This window comes from Lathamus discolor, chromosome 7 (genome assembly GCF_037157495.1).
Source record: "Lathamus discolor isolate bLatDis1 chromosome 7, bLatDis1.hap1, whole genome shotgun sequence".
Lineage (NCBI taxonomy): Eukaryota > Metazoa > Chordata > Aves > Psittaciformes > Psittacidae > Lathamus > Lathamus discolor.
The window spans coordinates 23,140,871-23,164,052 of NC_088890.1; the positions used below are offsets into that span (position 1 = coordinate 23,140,871).

At 43.2% G+C, this 23,182-nt stretch overlaps 1 protein-coding gene across 9 annotated transcripts in view; it reads right to left on the reverse strand.

The window, feature by feature from the left end:
* Window positions 1-23,182, reverse strand: part of FGD3 (FYVE, RhoGEF and PH domain containing 3) — a 124,386-nt gene that overhangs the window by 47,801 nt on the left and 53,403 nt on the right. For 8 of the 9 annotated variants that reach the window (XR_010614222.1, XM_065686942.1, XM_065686944.1 and 5 more), the window contains 3 exons: window positions 8,970-9,140; window positions 3,143-3,308; window positions 1,680-2,274 (listed from right to left, as the gene is read on the reverse strand). Coding sequence is in view for 8 of the 9 variants with exons in the window: in XM_065686942.1 (XP_065543014.1) it covers window positions 1,680-2,274; window positions 3,143-3,308; window positions 8,970-9,140 (932 nt within the window). In the remaining variant the exon portion in view is untranslated. Of the gene's footprint in view, window positions 1-1,679; window positions 2,275-3,142; window positions 3,309-8,969; window positions 9,141-15,696; window positions 15,788-23,182 lie in introns of those variants that run through there. The other variant, XM_065686943.1, reaches the window with a different exon arrangement.

The following is a 23,182-nucleotide window of genomic DNA, read 5'->3' on the forward strand; positions in this document are numbered from 1 at the left end:
CATCTATAGATCATAGAATCACAGAGTGGTTTGGGTTGGAAGGGATGTTAAAGCTCATCCAGTTCCAACCCCTGCCATGGGCAGGGACCCCTTCCACTGGAGCAGCTTGCTCCAAGCCCCTGTGTCCAACCTGGCCTTGAGCACTGCCAGGGATGGGGCAGCCACAGCTACTCTGGGCACGCTGTGCCAGTGTCCAACCACCCTCATGTATCCACCACTCCCATAATTTTACAAGTGCAGATGTGGATAATGCAAGATACTGTATTAGCAATAAATACTAATAGCAAGACATTAATTGGAGTCTTCATCTCTAGGATGCTTCCTACAGATGTCCACTTTAAACTCCTGCACACAAGATAAAAGACGGAGATCTCCTTTAGAAGTACAGACCCTGCAGTCCTACTGGGTCCCCCAACTCGATGCCATAGATGTACTCCTGTGCAAGTCCAAGGCAATCTGCAGCACAGCCTTCCATGCCCAGGTAGTCCCATCCAGCACAGGCAGTCCAAGGCAAGGGCATGCTCCCTGGCTCTCACAGAGGTGGGACAGGCTGATGGGTACCTCCTCCTGAATTTGCACCAGCTGCCAGGGACTGCAGACTCAGAGAGAGGCAAACGAGATAACATCCTCCCCATCTACCACATACATACATGCATGCAACTTCCATCATGTCACTGCCTGATTTGACCCAGCAGCTACTGCATGAGTTTTAACTGCCATGTTTCCAAGGGAACAAGCTCTTGACACACACAAATTGGGATATACTTGATGATTTCAACAGAACTACTTAATTGGCACAAACTGAGGTGTGAATGCTGCAGTGCATTAGTTGCTGGTGCTCACCATATACTTTGAAGAACAAAAATCCATTATACTAACTTTACTGTCATGATGGCTGAGGGGGGAAAAGAAAGGAAAAAATCTAAACATCCCCAAACACCAACTAAAAACCCCACCAAAAAAAAAAAAAAAAAAGTGGAATATTTTGCAGACATTTTGCTCAAAGCATCTTCTGTTTTCTTTTTCGGAAAAAACCTAACCCATCCTATCATCACTATTTCTAAAAATAACTGTCCTGATAAACAGATAATCAAAGAAATCCGTCATTAATCTTAGGCCAATGCAGCGAATGCACAACAGCCTGGACTACATTAGTCTAGATTCAAAGAAAATCTCTTCTAGCTACAGTTTCCTGAAGAGTAATTTGATATATCCACCCTCAAAACAACTTCTTTGCACTCAAAAAGTAATCACACCAATAGAAGCACAGTCTTTGTTTAAAAAAGAAATCACTGTTAGAAGAGATTCCACCATGCATGTCCTTGTAGGATGCAAGGCTATGACCCTGCAAGATGCGCAGCAAGATCATGGAGCCCCACTGAAAACATGATCTAGCAGCTAGAAGCTGCTAGACACAGAACAAGACACAGAAAAGCTCACCTATAAAAACACTTAAATTTTAACACCTTACCTCTGGCTGTGATGTATTCGTTTATATGAAATCTTTTAAATCAAGACTAGGAACCTTTCTAAATGGTACTATCTAGGTCAAGAGCAAGTTATGGCCTGCATCAAGCAGGAAATCCTGATGACTGTTAAGATCCTTTGACATAAACCCCAAACAACGTATGAAAGTGATGCAAGGGATCATTTAACAGCAACGAACCAAATTACCTTACCTTGTTTATATCCAAATACTCTAACTTTGGCACTTCTACCGTCTCTTGCTCCTCACTGCTTCCTTCATCAATGTCACTGTCCTCCTCCTGCGCGGAGTCTCTCTTTTGCTCCGCAGAGGAAGGTTTGGTGTCCTTTTTGTCAGATTCCATCTCCCCTGGGTTCCCAGCCATGCTAAGCTTTTTCTGCTCTGGACCTTCTTCACTGGGGAAGGCTTCCCCTGCCACGCTACAAGAAGGACTGTCAATGCCACTGTCTCTGTTGGGAATTTTACCATTACCGTTCAATTCTGCAGTTGAGTCTTTATTGCCAAGCTCTGCAGAGGGCTCTTTGCTCACAGTCACAGCAGCACAGTCTTCACAGCTTTTGTTATCACCTATGCTTAGCTCTTTAATTTTCATGATGTCTGTGTTGGACAGATCTGCACTGCATGGGACATCTGGCTCGTTTTCATCTGGTTCACTTTTCTCATTTGAAGAACTGCTAGAAGCCATCATGTCACAGTCACACGAGCTCGGCTGTTTGGGTGAGTCCAGGCCAGGGTCCATCTTAAGAGCTAAATTTAGCTGGTTTCTTTGAACAATATGTACAGGTTGCCTGCAGGCAAAGAGAAAGCACCACAGCCATTCATAATAACATCCAGAGGTTTCATGAGTGCCCCAAACAGGGAGAGCCTGATTATTATTTGTTTCAAGTTGCATTTCTTACACCCCCCTGACAATCCTAGGAGGCAAGTGTGTGCACATTGCCATAATGATATTCACCCAACAATTCCCAGTAAAAATAAACCACCCCCAGCCGTGAGTTTTACTGGAATGGTACCACTAGAACCCTGGGCTCTACTCCCAATGCTGCCTTGAAGAACAATCCAGTTTCATTTGGTCTTTGGAGAGTTTTCATGTATTTGTAAACAAGCTGGGTTTACAGCAAAATACATTTATTTTACCATTTAGTGCCCCTTATAAATAAAGTTTCAGAGGAAACACTGTTCTACAGGATGTTGTTCCACAATACATTGGGATATAACTCTCCCCTGCCTCAAAGAAGCAAGCTGACATGTCTGGTGTTTACTGAATCTTACGCAGAAAACTCAATTACTTTATATCACAGTAATCAAGTTCCTACGATCAAAACCCAATCCTGACATCAAAGCAATGTACTGAAAGCAGACCCTTGGCCTCTTGTTTCTCACAGAACACTTACCAAACTCAGCAGGTCTTAGGCTCCTTAAGAACAACTGTGTGTTACAAACTGAAAGTTGCTGTAATATATGCTTTTATAAAAACAAACAAACAAATAAACAAAAGCAGCTCATTGTGTAGTCAGTCAAGTTTTGCACTTCCAGTAGAAAACACCTTGAGAGGAGTTTCTACATGATAATTACAATTAATGTTTTCTACGGTTAGGTTCCAAGTTATAAACGCAAAAAAGGGAGATTAGAACAGATCTCCAAAGCCATATTTACCTAATACTTTCAAATCTCTCAATGAGCGTGTTGACTCCTGCTGATATGGGTATTTCTTCTCCAGGTGCTAAGTTCCTTGACGACTTGGGATCAGCTGGCAAAGGCCGAGAAGGTGCAGGAGGAATTCTTTCCTGCCCAGGTTTGAGATGGACAGGCTTAGGAGGTACTAATAAAAGACAGAGGAAAAAGTGGGAGGATAAATCTCCATCTTCTTCATCTTAAACTGGGAACAAAATACAAGCACTGAGTGTAGATTGAGGCTATCCATTCTTTCCCCATCCTTTATAAATGGCACAGGCGCAGTCCTGAAGTATTTCTTAGGCCAAAGCAAGCTGCTGTATACTAAAGAGAAACGACAGGCTTCTATTTCATGTTTCTCCTGTTGTATCCTGATAACAACCCAGCAGCTCACAGAACTTCACCGCTTCCTTGTTATGAAACAGGATGCACAGCTCACCCTTCGGTTTTGCAAATGTGCTCACCATCAAAATCCCCTCCCAGACTTTTCAAAACTCAGGCACTCTGTTGAACCTCTTATACTGGAAAACAATAACCAAAACCAACCCAAAACAAACCACCAAAACCCATCCCACCATGGATTTCAGTGCCTTGTGTTTGCTTGTTCACAAGCACCACAGGCAGAACATAACAGTTTTTTTTCTTTTCATTCTCCCTCCCCCATCATCTGTGGTGCTGTCTTCACTTCCTCTTTTGGTTCTACGTTCAGTTCTGTATGATATAAATAAAGCACAGGTTGTATGAATGTACACATTCTGTTTAAAGGTTCAGCAGGAGGTGAGGGTACAACATTTAATGCAGCATTTAAAAAAAAAAGTAATATTAAAACATTTATTCAGACCCTGCAGTGCTTGCAGAGTACATGGGTTTGAAAATACGCACGAAGTAACCCCTGGCAACAGGTTCACGTGCACTGTAGCTTCACACAGTGAAAACATGGCAGACCTGACATTACAAGGTAGGAAAACCAACTGCATGACTACTCCCAAAGCACATGCTACATGGGTAGGTAAAGCCAAGGATCCCCTCCAGTCCAGACCATCCACAGTTACTATATTAAAGGAGGAAACTCTAAATATGTGTTTTATTTCAAGAACAATTTATTTCAGGCATTTCCAATTTTTAAATGGTCCAGATGGCACAACAGCATAATGTGATTAACATTGTAATGGAGTTTTAATTAGCAACTGCTCTGAATATAATTTCAGAGTTACTTTCTGTAGGAGGATAAATGGAGGCGTCTGCACCCAAAAAGCCAACTGCTGTTGTCCCTACCCTGCAGAAGGCTCTGCATCTGTTCTGAGCTCCAACACCAGCCCAGATGTTTTCCCTGCTCCAGTGGATCAGGAGCTGCCATGGATGGTCATTGTCTGAGGTCCGTGATAAAGGACTGCTCAAAGAGTGTTTGAGCTCCAAGTAAAGGGCTGCTTTAAACTACCTACATTACTGAATTTATTTCAGTACCAAATGAGAAACTTCCTATAAAAAGGACTTACCCCGTCTCCAAAACCAGCCGGAATTCCTGTCTTAAAATAAAAGTGTTAATAGTTCAATTTTGAAACCACCACCACCAAACCTTATACAGGAATAACAGGTGAGCAGGAAAAGGAAATAATCTTGCGTATGAATGGGATGGTGGAGCCCTGTTTGAGTCACTGGTTTTTCACTCACACACCACATGATCAGTGAGAGCCCAGCCACATTTCCTTGTAAAAACAAAACCAAACCTAAAAAAAGTATCCATGCAGCCATCTGGCTCATCTAGCCAGCAAAAGCAAGCTCTAGGCTCTTTACAGAAGGGGCATAATGGCAGCAGACAAGACAGGACAGAACCTGCCCCACATCCCCTTCATGCCCTTCATAGTTTCAGACTGGTCCACAACACTCAGAAGTTCACTGCCAAAGCATTTGCACTAACGACAATGGGTGTCACTGCTGTCCAGGAATACATTTTATGACTTTCCTGCTAGTGGACTCCACCTGAATCACCCAAGACAGCACACTCCATACTTGACAAAGAGTAAGGAGGAAAACACTTCTGTTAGCTCTGAATTTTTATTTAATGAAATAATTTTGAGCACTGAGGCAAAGTCTATCAAGCATGACTTATGAAGCAAAATTCAACCACACAAGATGTCTTCTGCAGAGCTGGCACAAAAACCCTACATTCAGAATTTACACATCACAACACTTTTAAACTCAAAACCATTTTAGACTGCTACAAAAGAGCGAACGAAAGACTTGCACACTAAAAGCAAACCACATCAGATGAGCTCATCAGTACTAAATTAACAGTCAGCCCTGGAAAAAAAGTAGGTGCTGCTTTTAGGTGGGGATCCAGGACCCAGTGTGGGAGCCCAGGGAGCCCTCCTGCCCATGCTCTGAAGCCACCTTCTACACATCAGCCCATGCAGGAACCAAAGCTGCTATTTTCTTGCTGCAGGTCCCAGCCACAAAGCAGCACAACCTTGGATGCAGCTTCCAGTGCCTGTTCTGCATGCAGACAAGTAAACTGGTGGAGAAAGGAAGCAAGTCATCTGTGTGGAAGAGATATCAGTACTATGTAGCACACTTCAGGAGGTGCCTGAAGGCTTTCATACTTTTGAATAGTATTTCCCCAGTCCTTCTTCATTCCTGGAGACAATGAAGGCCAGGCTCAATGGATTTCTAAGCAACCTGATCTAGCTGAAGATGTCCCTGCCCATGGCAGGGGGCTGGACTAGATGAGCTTTGAAGGTCCCTTCCAACCAAAACCATTCTATGATTTTCTGATAGCAGCCTACAGCTATTTGGAGGAGGCAGAAACTAAGACATAAAATCTCTGTCGCAGAAGCTGCAAGTGAAACAATAAGAAGAGGGACAGAATTAAAAAGAGAGAAAGACAAGGTTAAACACATGTGAGAAGGTACAGCCTGGGGCTGTAAAACAGCATGGAATTAGGCCCCTTTCCTTACTGCCAAACCAGCATCTCGACCTTTGCATTACTTCAGCCCCTCTGGCCATGAATTTCTCTCCCAAGTGCCTGCTCTATGGTAATGTACATTTATCAGTGACTTGATGGTGGCATTCCCATCAATCAACCCAGTGGTGGTGGGTCTGTCATGACTCACTGGGAAAGCTGGGAGGACCTAATAAAGAGAAATTCAGGTGGTGCCTTACTTTCAAATTTACTTGCTTCAGTTATGGTCCCTTGACAAGAAAAGGCCTTAAAAAACACACATGATGAAGAGGATTATGAAGGGTTATTCCCTCACAAGTGAACACACTCATAAGAAGAATAAACAACCCAAAGGCACAACCTTGGGTGGGGGTAGAGAGCTACTCTACCCAGGTGATGCCAGCATAGAAACAGGCCTTAATGAGGCATCCATACAGCTCTAGGGAGAAAGCCCTGGGAAGAAAGGTTCTTGCATAAAAATACCAACAAAAAAACAGGAGAAAGATCTATGGCAATCCCAGGCACAGCTACAGGTTGGGCAGAGAAGTGCTTCAGAGCAGCCCAGCAGAGAAGGACTTAAGGGTGTTGGCTGATCAGAAATTGAACATGAGCCAGCTTCAGTGTGTGCTTGAGCCCAGAAGCCAACCGTGTCCTGGGCTGCATCAAAAGGAGCATGACCAGAAAACTGAAGGAGGTGATCCTGCCCCTCTACTCTGTTCTCGTGAGACCCCACTTTGGAGTACTGTGTGCAGTTCTGGTGTCCTCAACATAAGAAAGACATGGAAATGTTGGAACAAGTCCAGAGGACGCCACAAGGATGACCAGGGGACTGGAGCACCTCCCATATGAAGATAGGCTGAGAAAGTTGGGGCTGTTCAGCCTGGAGAAGAGAAGGCTGCGTGGAGACCTCAGAGCAGCCTTCCAGTATCTGAAGGGGGCCTATAAGGATGCTGGAGAGGGACTCTTCATCAGGGACTGCAGTGACAGGACAAGGGGGAATGGGTTTAAACTGAAATAGGGGAAGTTCATGTTAAATACAAGGAAGAAGTTCTTCACTGTGAGGGTGGTAAGGCACTGGCACAAGTTACCCAAACAAGTGGTAAATGCTCCATCCCTGGCAGTGTTCAAGGCCAGGTTAGACAGAGCCTTGGGTGACATGGTCTAGAGTGAGGCGTCCCTGCCCATGGCAGGGGAGTTGGAACTGGATGATCTTAATGTCCTTTCCTCTAATAATTATTATAATTATTTCCTCCCTAATTATTCTACGATTGTATAATTCTATTGCTGCAAGGCAATGTACCACACTGTCACAACATGGACATGGACACTGAGAAGAAGAAAGGATGGTTTACAGGAAAAATGTCAACTTCAATACAGTTAATTCAATAAAAGGCAACTTTTTTATTATCATTATTATTTTGATAATTTCATTTTTCTGGAGAGGCATTAAGCCTTTATAGTGTTCTCATTTCTTTACTGGGTATACAACTCATACAGTAACAGGAGATTGACAAACTCTACGGGGAAGAAAAGCCTTTTCAAAGTCAACAAAAGTTAACAGAAAAAAAAATTGTACCATCTTCCCTTCCTTGCAAAGCATCATATGTCCTGTCCTCTCCTGTCAGATGTAAGCTAACTGCAGATACTTTTAAAAAGTAGCTTTATTATAAAGAAATGAAGTGAAAGAAATTATTACTTAGAGTTGATGACAAAGAAGTGTCTTTCAGGAATATGACTGGCACATCCATGACCAAGACTTGTAATGTGGATTTGTCCCTCTGGTTAACCTGGTTCAGTGTCAGACACCAGTATGTGGTGTGATTTTCCAGTATTGGGTACTACACAACAGTCTCTCATGGGAATTTTCACTAGGACTCCTGTTTCTTCTTCCACTGCTTTTACAGCAGTGACCAAAATATCTTTTCTTCTCATGTGACAAAGACCAACTAGCCCACAGACATGCTTCTTACATAAAATCTGGTTTATGAACTCAGAACCTTCTTCGGAATCACTCTCCTTTGTTCCAAACACCTCAAACTATACACTTTCTGCATCTCTAATTCCCTTAAGGGAAGCAACCATTTTATACAGTATTTTAACCAATTCTACAGTGTGGTGGCAGGGGAGGCACTTGACCAACTGACATTACTAAGTAAGACCACATGTTATTTCACTGGTAGAGAAACATGAAAAAAATTTATTCTCTTTCAAGAAATTTACTGCAGTCTTTTTTTAGGATTCACAAGTTTTAGGAAAGAAAAGCTGGGGAGAACAGAAAGACCTGCCTGCAGACCAGATAGATTACCTTCCTGGTTTCTCTTCTACCATGCTTTGGGATTGCCATCTATTTCACTATGAGTCTGGCAGGTCTGTGCTATCACCACAGCACACATGCTACCCTTGCACGTGACTGATTTAGCTTCTATTCCTCATTTTCAAAATGCATTTGTTGCATTTAGATATTTCCTGCTGCTATGCACAGTTCTGACAGTAAATGGAAAACAGAACAGTTTTTAACAATAAGCTATTCTTACCTGAATACTTAAAAATTATTAAAGAATGGAAGCAATATTGCTAAATTAAACTTACACTTTACAGTTGCATGAGGTATAACAACACCACAGGAAATATAAATTGACCAGCTAAGTAATCTGTTACTCCTGAATCAATTTCTTCTTGAAGATTTGCCTACAAGGTTCTCTAACATTGGAAAAAATAAAAGTAATCAAACACTAGCAGCTGCACTTGAACCTTCCAACACAGAAATTATTATTTTGCTGTGACCTAAAATTAAACCAATTCATTTTAAAAATACAACACTCCAAGTGCGATAGAAGCTTGTACAGTTACTAGAAGGACAAAGCCACTTGCCTTGGGGTTTCTGCAGAGGATGCATTTTGGCCAGTGCAGTTTTGGTTTTGGGCTTCCTTCCAGTTTGATGGATACATTGCACCGGGCTGATGTGCTGCAGCTCCCCACATGCTTCCAACACCGGATTTGACTCAATGTGACATTTGATTTGAAAAGGCGAGCAAGGGCAACCTGAAGGAGGGAGGGGAAAAAAGCATTTATTTCATTCTATTAATCCTGAAGAAAAATTGTGCTACTTTTAGAAGCATATCAGTCATTTAAGCTCCTGAGGAAAGGGAGGGGAGTAAGAGAAGGGTAAGCCATTCACTTCCAAGTTATTACAACCAATATATCCAGCCTTAATGATCATCTAGCTGACAATAATCAAATTGGCTGACTGATAAGACAGATGGAGTTTTGGTAATCAAATCTCCAATTAATTATTTACTTCTTTAGTAAGGACACCCAAAATAAAAGAGCAAATATAGAATATAAAAAACATTTCAAAACCATTTCTCCAACCAAACAGAAATACAAGTGCCTCAGTATAGAATATCATGTTATTCAGGAACATACAACTAAGTTATGGTGAATTACAAACGTGTCTGCATGGGGAGAATGGTACAATCACCATTCCTTCAGGGTATGTAATCATTCAAGCTGCCTTTTACTGCTATTGATTATTTCTTCTTTAATAAAATACTAACATTCTTTCAAAAGACTCTGGTTTGAAAGATGCCATTAAGATACAGTGCAGTGGTAAAATAGAGAAAGAAGTGATTAATATGTTTGTTTGTGTTTTAATTTAACACTCTTGATTCATTTGTGTGGGAAACAGTGGAAATAAACCTATATACCCATTTTCATATAGTGGATGCTGAATTGTTTTATTTGGTTTGGGATTTTTTGGATTTGTGGCAAGTCTACAGCTTTACTAGTATGTCATAAGAAGGTAAAAAAAGAGTGTAAAAAGGACTGTGGTTTAAGACTGCTGCAATGGAACACAGTAATAAACATGCTTCCAACAGTATTGAGAAATGCAAATCATATCAAATGTACAAATCTGAAAGCTAATTCATGAAAAAATGGCAAACATTCTTTTCATATTCCCATTTTAAAGTGGACTAGCTGCAATAACCTGCATCCTGTAGAAAGGATTCATCTAAATGTGAAACTCCAATGTTTGCCTTCCTGTGATGTGCTCAAGAATACGGCATTAGCTTCACAAATGCAACCTACTCTTGGTCAGATTTATATTAAGATCAAAAAAATGAACTGACAAGCACCTCCATCCACATCAGCTAAATTATTCTGAGTTTATACTAATAGTATTATATGAGGATGTGACCTTCTGAATAAAACCTCTGAGCCATACAGCCAGCCTGGGGAGATGAGTTGAAGGCTTAAAACACAGAAACTCCCACAGAGATACACATTTTTGGTTTTTTAACAGTACAGTCAATTTTGCTGACAATAATCAAGTCAGCTGGCACAAGTGTGTTTACTGATCTCTGCCACCCAAACATACAACCCTGGAACTCCTCGGTATGGCTGACAGTTGCTGCTGTTGAAGCTTCATTAGCATTTCTAGCACAAAATCTGCTTTTCAGGAGATTTGAGACCAGCTATTAAAAAATCCTTCCAGCTGAAACCAGGAATTTATAAGTACTAGGCTTTATTCAAATATAATCTCACTTATCAGGGAAAGGTAGTGGAAATGGAAGTAGATTATTAGAGCAGATTAATAGATTATTGCAAACACAACATCATAGGAAAAGCTGATGCAGATGCCTCAGCTCTGGGTATCAAGATATCCCTCTGACAGCTACAGCAAGAGCAGTGATGCAGCAGTATGACTTTTCAGGGGAAGGACCAAGACTTTCTCCTTATTAACATTAGCTCAGCACAGCAAGAAATTAAAATTGAGCGTAACGGAAAAGATGTAATTGAAGAAAATGAAAAGGGCAGAAAAGAGAGCTCAGTGTTTCAGCAGGCATTCACCAGTGCCTATGTCTGAAAGACAATCCAGCAATGCTGTATATTCCTAAAAATTACTTTAACGATCCAGTTCTTCAGTGGACAAATCTCTGTACCTCCAACAGCTATAGCAGAGATCAGAAGACACCTCTAACCATGCTATGTTGTTTGATCGAAGAAGCATTGTCTCTGTCCTCAGGCTCCCCAACCCAGGGATATCTTCAGCTGGGCATCCTAAGCTGAGCCCAGCTACTCTTATGCTGACTTGGGTTAAGGTACTGGTTGCCCTAACATTCCCTGTTCCTCTTCAACCAATGCCACAAAAAAAGGACTATATTGCTGGTACCATTTTGTAAAGTTTCAAAAGGAATTAAAGTCCAATTCTTTTCTTTTTCCTACTGAGATTCAAGTTGGGAAAGCAGGCCTGACCACCTTTCTTAGTGCTAAAAATGAGAGCTTGTGCTCGCTTGCTTGCTTTCAAGTGCATGGCACCACCAGACACCTCTTTTATCTCTGGAGTAAAAAGCTCTTACAACCTGCTTACACTACTGAAAAGTAGAGCACTTTGACGCATATTTGATGAAACCACATAGAAGTTTTTCTCTTCTACTGCATAGTTATCAAACAACCAAGGCATGAAACCCTCCAAAAATATGTACTCAACAAACACATCCATCTTGCCCAAAACAAGCTCTGAACTTGGTGCCAAATGCTCAAGGACTTGTGGTCAGAGGCATCTGCAAAGTAAATACTTAGCAAAGTCTTATGCTGCTTCCCATTAAACAAGACCTGATATTAATGAAAAAAACCCCACAAAACAACCCAACACCACCCCCCCACACAAAAAAAAAATCCACAAAAAAAAAAAACCAACAACCCAAAACCCAACAACCAAAAAAAACCCCAAAAACACCAACAAAACAAAACATCTAAAACCTCAGTATTTTGTATCATCTTGTATCATCTTACACATTGCATATCCAGGTTACTGCTGAAAATACATCACTGCTCACCTGCTGCCCACACCCAACCTACACATTTATTGATGCAAAGAATACATGGGCACAGAGAAGAAAATAAAATTGGTAAGTAGTTGGAAAGAAGAGGAACTTGGAAAGCCACAAGTGCCTTAAACACCAAATGTAGTGTTGGCTCTAAATCAAGACAAATATGCATGGGTGAAACCACAGAAGTGGCTTTCATTCTTTTTTATTCAATTGAAGCCAGGATGGTTCTCTCTATTCATCTCTGATGTGGCCCCAGGGGGTGCTTTTTGCACACAAGACAAAAATCCACTTTCCTTACATGTTTTTTCCAAGTGCTTTATTATTTGTGAGAACAAGATTTACTGGATTATTTCACATGGAATTCTCTGAAAGCAAAACCCACTGTCTACTGGGCACACTCCAGGGTGCTCCTGGGAATGGAGGAGAGGGAAAACATAAACAAGACCCAGGCATAGCCCACAGAGCCACCCCCAAATGTCTGTGGTTCTCCCAGACACTTCCAGAGGCAGGAGGAGGCGATGGGACCCCCATCACCTGCCTTCCTGCGCCCACCAAACCTGCAGGACCCAATGTAGAAATCACCTTCTTTTTGCTGTCTGGTCCAGTGCTGGATTGTGTGAACCTTTCCTAGAGCAGATAAGCCATAATTGCCATGGAAGCACTTGGGATGTGCACTGGTATGGGCAAATCGATAAAAAGTCGTTATTTCCAAACCTCATAAAAAATGTTATGTCCAAACCTCATAAAAAACTACTGCTAATAGACTGTTATTCCCAGAGACCCTGGCTGATGCTGACTTCACATCTGATCCCTGGTTATCTGTGACAGCTCCAGACAGAAAGTCACCACCTGCCCAGACATGGACATGCCAGCACCTCCAAGCACACACAACTGGCAGAGCTTTAACAGCCTGATCAAGCATTTCCAAACATCTCACATTTTGCTGTGAAACTCACCTTTGCTAAGCGCAGTCCTTGTGTTTCTAATGTGTTTTAGCATATATAGTTCATGGCTTGTTTGTAATTCTACTCACATGAACAACACTGCTTACAATTTCTCTGTCCAAAATCAATCCAAGCAGAAAATGGAAAAGACAGTGCTTTCCAGAGATTTTTTTTTCGCACTCTACTAATAAAATAGTATGTATTTAAGGCTCCTAGTAAAATAAAACTTAAACAAAACTTCTGAAAATGCCTAAGAGAATGTACAATTTATATCTGCAACACAAATGGAAAAATAACTTTGGTCCTTCCAACAGAATTCAGTGCCAGCAGGAAACTCTTTCACGGCACAGAGGAATTTCTCAACTATCTCCCCTTATCCTCACTAAGCTGTTTGCACCCAAAAGAAAGCCTAGAGTTTTGAAAAATTGCTCTCAGACACTGCTGTAAATTTGAAGCCTGAGATCTTAAGAGGGGCTTTGGACAAGGGCCTGTAGGGACAGGCCAAAGGCAATGGCTTTAACCTGCCACAGGGGAGACTGAGATGAGCTCTTAGGCAGAAGCTCTTCCCTGTGAGGGTGCTGAGGCGCTGGCACAGGGTGCCCAGAGAAGCTGTGGCTGCCCCATCCCTGGCAGTGCTCAAGGCCAGGTTGGACACAGGGGCTTGGAGCAAGCTGCTCCAGTGGAAGGGGGCCCTGCCCGTGGCAGGGGTTGGAGCTGGATGAGCTTTAAGGTCCCTTCCAATCCAAACCACTCTGAGAGTCCATGATATGTTCTTCTATTGGACTAAGATAAAACATAAGGATTTTGGGTGCTCCACTGAGTGTAACCGTAAGGAGACCAGTAGAACCCAAGATGCTGAATGTCAGGCTTTCTCAGGCTTTTTTCCGCATGCACAAGCCAGATTCAGATCCTATGCCTGGCACCTAGGCCCCAGTTAGCAGCATTCAAAAATAACCCCAGTTTAAAATAAAAAATACCTTTGAGGCCTGTGATAGCATCAAGAACCTGTAATGTTAAGACAAGCTACTGGTTTGGCACATCCTGTGTTTGCTGCTGTGACAGAAGGAGTTCTCACCCAGCCCTCTTTTAGAGTAAGAGAGCTCTGCGGTATTCTGCTGGCAAAGGAAGTAAGCCCATACCTCATCTGGCCAGCCCACCTCCTACCCCTCCATGAGGTATGGAGAATGTGCGAGGGATGAGGAGTAATGGGGAGGATAAATACTGGACCAACAGAAAAAGTCTCTGCAGACCAGACACTCTGGGAAGACATTGATAAACAACACCTACTTGTGAAGTTTGCTTTCACCAAGAATTAGTATCGCTGGGGGATTTCTCCTTCCATCTAGAGTGATGGAGGGAAGGTTTAGACTGGGTATTAGGAAGAATTTCTTCACCAAAGATGCTCAGGCATTGGAACAGGCTGCCCAGGGAAGCCATCACCATCCCTGCAAGTGCTCACACACCGTGCAGATGAGGCCTCAGTGCCATGGGGTAGTGGCGGCCTTGGCAGTGCTGGGGAACAGTTGGACTGGATGAGCTTAAAGGTCTTTCCAAAATAGTTGATTATATGATTCTATGGATATGACTTTGAATGCCTTCTCAAGGGAGGTTTGTCCAGGGGCAATTCTCAAGCCCTCTGCCATGCCCAAACCTGGACCCCAGGAGAGGGGAGGGTCTGCCCAGGGCTCCCAGCTGCCCTACAAGGCAGCATGACCCTAAGCCATGGAGCCCCTGCTCCTCCTTGAGCAACTTTCCCTGCCATCTGGAGGGAAGAGAAAAACACTGAGTAACCAACCAGGCTTGCCTACTCCTGCCATCACTGCTATCACCCACTGCTGTCACCCACAGCTCTGGGAGCTTTCAGTTTCCTAATTCTTTGGTGATTTAGGCACTCTGCTACATCAGTGAAGTCAACAGCTCCAAAAGGCTGTGTAATGTGACCCAGGTCCCATTCCAACCATGGGAAGACATTAGAATTCTCTAAGCATCTAAAGTGCATCTTCAAGCACCTGAAAGTGAAACTGGCTGTTGCATCCACAAATGCATCCAGTAATGTTGTCTCCATTTCTAATGCTGTTCTGTAATATGCATCACACACATTAAAGGGATAAGCAATCATAATCAGTCTGAATAAAAACTTGCACGCAGGAAAATGCACAAAGACAAATGAACTACAATCTATGTAATGGTAAAAGACATTTTTGCAGCTAACAGGAATCTGGACAACTAAACATGTCGACCAGATTTTAAAACAACAACAAACCCCTCAGCTGTTGACAGGTAGAGCTATTTCAAAAGGTATTCCTTGCCTAACCACCTTAACAGCCATCTTATCAGGAATGTAGCTCTTCCCAAAGTCTGGCTATAAGCCAAGCATACACCATGTACCTCTAATCTCTGTCAACAGGCTTCATTATGTCCAGCTCAAGCATTCCTGTCTTTTCAACTGAAACATCCACTTGAGAATTCCCTAATGCTGTCGCTGACAGTGAAGTTCTCTCTTCATCTCTTCCTCCTTACTAAAAGCCTTTCAGGAGGGAGAGCCTGTTCTTGCAGCAGAAACCTACTTTGGTAGAAAGCAAAGGGCTTCAAGGTTACAGCTGATGTCTGCATTCAAATAAAGAAACAAACTGCTAAGAGGAATTCTGACACAAAATAAAAGGTGCTGATTATGTCTTCCTTGTGTCAGCAGGAATCTGGTGAGTAGTATAATGCTCTGTCCTTCACGCTCAGGCTGTGCTGCAGACACAGCTAAGGCAATCTTTCAAGAAGCTACAGCGCTCACTATACTGTAGAGAAACCCAGTGCCCACAGCCTCACCTGCCATATACTGCAATGAAATTATCCCATGGAGCAAGCTCTAGCAATAGCACAAAGCTATCCTGCTTGTTACAATCAGTTATAAACCACTCAACACTTCCCAGTGGTCCAGGACCAAAAGCTCTGGAACCTCTGTTTTATCTCATCTCTCCAATTCCATGATGCCCTGCACTGAACTAGCGCCTAATCCCCTCCTGCTGAGCAAAACAGGTGCAAAGCCTTTCCCATCTGGCCACCAGGCATACAGGTTGCCCAGAGAAGCAGCCCATCCCTGGCAGTGTTCAAGGCCAGGTTGGAAGGGACTTGGAGCAAGCTGCTCTAGTGGAAGGTGTCCCTGCCCATGGCAGGGGCTGGAACTGGATGAGCTTTAGAGTCCCTTCCAACCAAACCAGTCTGTGGTTCCATACCCTTCTTTTCCCTCTTATGCTGCTTCATTAACTCCAGTGTTTTCCTCCAATCCACTTAAAAAAATCACTTCTTCCTCGTGTCCATGGCCTGTAAACCCCCTGAGGGGTGTAAACCAGTGCATGCTGCGGCTGTACACATGCCCTCCTATCAAACCCACCTCAATGACAATGACAGGGTAACTATGTTACTTCACCTGACAACTATTTTTCTGTCATTCCAAAACATCAACTTCAATAAAAAGAATGACAGCTTTAAGAAACAAGATACAACCAGGAAAACATCTATGTTCAAAAGCGAGTGAGAATCCAGCACGGACTGCAATTCCAGATCAAAAGAGAGATGTATTACTAACTTGTGTTTGAGCAGAGACCCCCACTTTTTTTCTCATTTGCTCAAGCTGTAAGACAACCAAAAATAAGGGTGACCAGCTTATACTGCAGCTCTCATTTCAGGGCTTAGAATACCAAGCTCACAGGAACTGATCCCCCCATCCCACTTCCAACCATCAGTGTGGTTGGGTGACTCAACAGAAACGTGGCAAACGCAGGTGGAGGAGCTTTACTGAGCACAGGTTTCAGGAGATTGCAGCGAGTCTGCAGAAAAACGTTCTCTAGTTTTATGTTTCACACATGTCTGAAATGCAATGTATAGGACGTGGATGGCTTGGAAGCTTGAATCTCTCTGAAGCAGAAGAGAAATTTGGATCTCTTTAAAAAGCTTTCTGCTTGGTTTAGCATTATATGCAAGAACAGCCAGTAACGGCAGTAACATGCCACAAAAACAAAACAAACCGGAAAACACCACTTCTCAGCACTCAAACTCTCAGGCTGCTTCCCAGCCCCTCTGGGGAATGAAGGGCCCTGGTACAACCATATGTAACCTCCCCAGAAGGGTTAGACTGGGTTATCTAAATAGCTTTCTGAAGGTAAAGGCACTAAGCCTGCTATGAAACAGATGCAGAAGTGACAATAAATGCAATTCAGGAGGCTGGTTAAAAGGTTTCCATCAGAAGTCCTGAAAATTTTCCACGCTTCCCTCCTCCTCCTGCTCTCCCAGCAGAATCCTACCATGGGAAACCATCAAGGAAGAAACAAAATGTAGATTTTTCAACTCAAACGCTTCATTTCAGGGCAAGCGCCATCCCTGGGGAGCTGCAGGAGGGCAACTGGTCTGGGTCCTCACGAGAAGTCCACACAGCCTGCAAAGCACCCCAGGTTGTTTAGTCTGAGGAGGCCTGTGAGGAACCTGGTAAATTCAGTTTAACACGCATACAACACCACAGAAGTATCTCCAGAAAGAAAAAAGATTTTTCACAGAAAGAACCAAATAGCTAAAATAAACAGATCTGTGCATATAAAGCACTAGGAGCAGCTTCCGCAGACCTACAGTAGCAGAACTTGGGATTTTGAGATTTACTGTACTTTGATCCTGTTCTACTTTTAAATGCCTTCACTGAGGATGTTTCTTTTAACAGATATTTCCATAGTGTCCCAAAGGGCACTACTAAACACCACTGCCATAGTATCTTCCATAAACTTACATCAAGACTTCACACCTTTAACTTGATTTTAAAGCAAGTTCCTGCAGGCTAATCCAAGTTATTCAAGGCTACACTTTACAGGCACCAGCACATACCTTATGACGCTCATCATCTGATTCAGAACTTACATACTCTCAAGAAACCAGTTTTCAGCTCTTTTTCTGTTCTTCTCAAAACTAGACCAAAGGCCTGTCATACCACTGGGCAGTACTCCTAGCAGTGAGGTCCCCACACATAGCTATGCCGCACTCCCATGTGGGAAAGCCGTAAGTGGAGCTAGCTGCAGAGCCTTCATTGAAATTAAGGGTATTTGTCTGAGCACTGACTACTTCACTACTGTCTTTAGAGAGGAATGAGATTTCACTGTTCATTCAGGTGCAGACTGGACTGAGAGCAGCTCTGAGGAGAAGGACTTAGGGGTGTTGATTGACAAGAAGCTTCCCATGACCCAGCTTCAGTGGGCTTGAGCCCAGAGCCCCCCCATGTGCTGGGCTGCACCCCCAGAGCATGAGCAGCAGCTCAGGGAGGGGATCCTGCCCCTCTGCTGCGCTCTGGGGAGACCCCCCCTGCAGTCCTGATCCAGCTCTGGGGCAGCAGCACAAGAGGGACGTGGAGCTGCTGGAGCGAGGCCAGAGGAGGCCATGGAGATGCTGTGAGGGCTGGAGCAGCTCTGCTCTGGAGCCAGGCTGAGAGAGCTGGGCTGGGGCAGCCTGGAGAAGAGAAGGCTCCTGAAGGGGAGACCTGAGAGCAGCTCCAGCGCCTAAAGGGGCTGCAGGAAACCCGGAGAGGGGCTTTGGGGAAGGGCCTGCAGGGACAGGCCAAGGGGAATGGCTTGAACCTGCCAGAGGGGAGACTGAGATGAGCTCTTAGGCAGAAGCTCTTCCCTGTGAGGGTGCTGAGGCGCTGGCACAGGGTGCCCAGAGAAGCTGTGGCTGCCCCATCCCTGGCAGTGCTCAAGGCCAGGTTGGACACAGGGGCTTGGAGCAAGCTGCTCCAGTGGAAGGTGTCCCTGCCCATGGCAGGGGTTGGAGCTGGATGAGCTTTAAGGTTCTTTCCAACTCACACCAGGCTGGGATTCTGTGATTCATAACTCTTTCTAGTGCTTCTCTGTTTTTACACACTCATTTCAGTGCTGTGTCTGTATCTCTCATTACAATCTCTTTTTTTATTGCCCCATCCAGAACAACATCTAACCCAAGTCTTGTGCATTGCCATTCAAACCCTCCTCTGCCTCTGGGACATTTCACACCTGATGGTGCAGCCAGGCATTACCCCACAACTGTTATAAAGAATTCATCACAGAATTTTAATGATTCTTTTAATCTAATTTTATTTCACTTAAAGAATTAGCTTTTCCACAGACATACATTAGCCTTTTCCTCACAACAGTCAAGCATACTTCTTGTCCCACTCAGCACTGCCTGGACACGGTACAACAGCAAGTTCTCATTTTCTGTCCTGCATGTAAACTAACAAGCCTCACTCCCCACACCCATTTGTCCAGCAAGAACTACTGGTGGCACTGTTAGCTCAATACAGAAGGCAGGACTTCATCTGTCAGCATGAGCTCTCTTACCTCCCAGGACTGCTGGGTGTAGTTTGGTCACCAGGCTTTCTCCCTTAGGTAGGAGTTAGCTGGCAAACTGCTATTAAAAATGGGCTACAGAATTTAAGTATTTGCTCTAAATTTATAAGTATGTATGTGTATAAAATTTATATACATTTATACAATACAAAACAGTCAGGAGAGGATCTCTGAGCCATGGAAATTATAAGTTTTACATCTAAGTATGTATTAGAGCACAACATAGATGTGTAAACCAAATTCCTTTATACTTACTATGTGACAAAGTAAAGAAAAGACAAGCATGTTTTAGAAACCCTGCTGCTAGAAAGTCATTACACACAACCTCACACTGGGGCATGGGAAAAGAAAACCCAGACAACAAACCTAAGCTGCACTCGCTTCTTGTTTTAGGCTTTTCATGGTGCTCTGACTATAACTGGCCACCACACCACCCACAGCAACACAGAGCAAGGACTCTTGAAAGATCGTTCAGATATTCCACATTCCCACCAGAGTGGGAATGACAGCATTTGCTGAGGTGGCAGCAAGTGGAGTTGATCACAACAGAGAAAATTCAAACTACTTTTCCAGGAGAAAAAGGCAGAATCTAGCATTAACTGCATGGAAGATCATTTTCCCTAGCCAAAAAAGTATTTATTATTATTTTCTAGCAGGCTGCCAAGCCAAGTGTCACCAGACAACAAGGCAAAAGGAAAACAACAGCAGCTGAAAGGGAGGTAGGACCAGCTTCCAACCCCAGTGATTCCAAAGGGGCTGCAGGAGCAGAAGTAGCAACCAGAAAAACCGTACTGAGAGCAGAATGAAAATACACTCACTTAAATGGAAAACGAGAAAGAAACCAGAGTCAAACACATAACACACTCTGCACCAGAATAACAACACACACACTAAAGCTCGAAACAGAAACATTGCCTTTTTTTTGCATGAAACAGGATATGTTGCTGCAGCCAACAGTCAGTTACCCCTGTCTCCTCAGGTTATGAGTGACACTAAAAGAGCTGTTCCTTTCAAAGCAAACCAAGGCCTGTGTACCATCCACATGGACACTGAGGTCAGGACTGGCTGCACTGCACAGCCCCTAAAAGCCCTTCAGTGGCTAATAAACCTCTAAGTGAATTTAATTCAAACTTTGCTGGAGTTTGGGTGGAGGGTGATGACCTTTATGTTTGTTTGGGGGGCTTTTTTTTTTAAGTAGTCATGTGCTCTCTGCTCCTGCTGTCTGAGGTATGAGAATGAACTACAGTCGATGACCTGACTGATGCTACTGTTAAAATCCATACTTTGCTACATATTAAAGTGGCAATCCTCAAGCTCCTTCTTTCATTTTTTGACAAACCTGAACCAAAGGAATTTTTTTTCTTTTTTGTTTTTGTGTTGTGGTGTTTTGTTGGTTTTTTTTTTTTTGTTGGTTTTGGTTTTTGTTTGTTTGTTTTGCTTATATTCTGTACCCCTCTAGATAATATCAGTCTGTCCTTAGCTCTTATTTCCACAGCGCCTGACAGAGGTGCCCACCAGCAACCTTTGCAGTACAACAGCATTTCTATCACATCTCAGAACTTGGAGACATCTTACTAGATCTGGTCCCAAACTTTGACAATATAATTTAAAGCCTCCAGTGACATTCATAGGCAGCGGGCAAAGGAAACATTTCCAGTTTTAAGAAAACATGTTTAATGTCTCACTCTAGTGCTGAAGACTGTTCACGGGTAAGTAAATCCTTGAGTTTAGCTACAGTTTTCTTAGCATTTTCATGCAGCCTGCGTTCCATGTAGGCACAGAGTAACCATTGAGGGATACTGAACATCAAGTCTCCATAACTGGAAGGCAGAGTTATGAACTTTCCTGATTTAACAAAATAAAAGGGACAGGCTATGAAAAACTCACTTTTCTGGAGGAGGCATTTAGCCGATTTTTCCCCCTGAAATGGCACCATTGAATTACTCTAGCCTAAAATAATAAGCACAGTAACCTTCCATGACACCAGGATCAAAGGTAAGGGAAAAAAAAAAACAACCCTGAGACTCCTCCATCTAGTAAGGAAAGCAGGTTATATGTATAAACACTGTGGCATAAAGTGTGACAAAGCAAAGAAGAAGCAGCCTGGGGCAGATATCAGCCAGTGCAACACTGTGGGTGATGAGAGTCCTGCTCATGGCACACACCAGGAGATCTGGCCATCAAGTGGGGCTGTCAAATGGTGTTCCTCTACAACAGAAAGGTGGGCGGGAAGAGAAGAGCAGCCAGGCTCATCTCCTTGGTGCATACAGGTCTTATTTTGCCATCTGAGCTGCAAAGCAACTTGTTTAACTTCAGATTTCAGACTTAATTCCTGCAGCAGGCAAGGCTGCTACCAGAAGTCCAGCTGAAGCCGTTGCAGGTGCCTAATTTAGCAGATGGAGGGAGAACTGGATTTTCATTCATATATTTCATTACCTTTATAATGAGACCCAGCATTCAGTAACTCATCAACCTTGGCTTGCTTCCATTTTCTCTTTGGCAGAAAGATTCACTGAAGATGGAAGATAATAAACCCTCATTTATTCCTGATTTCTTACTACAAAAAGAAATTTAGTGGTATTATATAGTATGGGCAGACAACAGAGGACACTGACTCACAGGCTGAGTCTCTCATACCACCACCGCAGGGTCCTGCAGCAGAGCATCAGTGTTTCAACTTACCTTTCTCTCCCTGTTCCTCTGCACAGTTCAAACTGGCTTCTCATCCCATCCTTTTCTTGTTATTAATTCAGTTTAACTCTGGTCCCTGGATTCAGCCCGAATGTCTCTTGCACAACATTGAGATGCTCACCTAGGGACTACCTCTGGTCCCCCAGAAAGGAACACCCCACACAAAACTGTCCTTGATTCCTATACAGTGTCCTCAAATAGGAGCTGAAAGCTCACTGAAGGCAAAGTGTAGTATGTGGCTGCAAACTATAGTTTTCCACCATGGATTTCCCAAGTTAAAGCCACCATTAGTCTATCTGACAACCTCAGAGCCCTCACTGATGCCTGCAACATGGCCTCTCCTCTGAGAAGATGCACACGCTGGGCCCCTGCTGACAGGAAGCAGGCAGAACCGCCATTCAGTGGTCCCGAGATTTCCCCTTAGATGAGCACAGAGTTTGTTTGGGTCTTGGTCTTTTTCTCTTGACAAGTAACAGGTTTTTCCTTATGATGAAAGTGTCCCAATTTATAATTACACTGATTATGCAAATCAAAGAACATATTTCAAGCTAGTAACACTCCAGGGACTTCACATCTCTACTTCCTTAACACAGGAATCATGACGCCAGAGCAATCCATTACGGTAAAAATCTAGAGAGTCTATACCAGTTAGACACTAACAAATGATCCCAGCCAATGCCATTTCATTTGTTCCTTTTGGATTACCTGCATCTGGTGATTTTACTATCTTGGGGAATCTCTCCCACTCTCTTTGCTCTCAAAGAGGAAGACAGAGGATGTGCAATTCCCAGAATTGTTTATATTGTGGGAAGGGAGGGGGAAAATAAAAAATAAATTAAAAAATGAGGGAAAAGTGTTATGCTGCCCACCTTCCAGTCATTTAAAAGACTATCCTACCCAAAGGTGAGAAACAGCCAGATGCTAGTCTCAATAAACCAGATTCCAGCCTTTATTTAAAACTGTGTCACAAAAATAGGCTTTCTGTGCTTCATTTCTCCTTTTACTAGAAGTGTATTGATTGGTTTTGCTAATGACCAAAGCACCACGCAAGACGCTCACACTGCTCACCTGATGTGCTTGTGGATCTTCTTAATAGCACACATTACTGTAAGTAAAGTCTCATTTAACCAGCAAGAAGAGTAAAAATTATCCTTTGCTTAAGATTCAGCGACAATAGATTATCTCCAACAGTGTCTCAAATGACTGGTTTTCTTTTTTCATCTTGAATCATTTTATTAGTTTTAGTAAAACAGTAGTTAGTC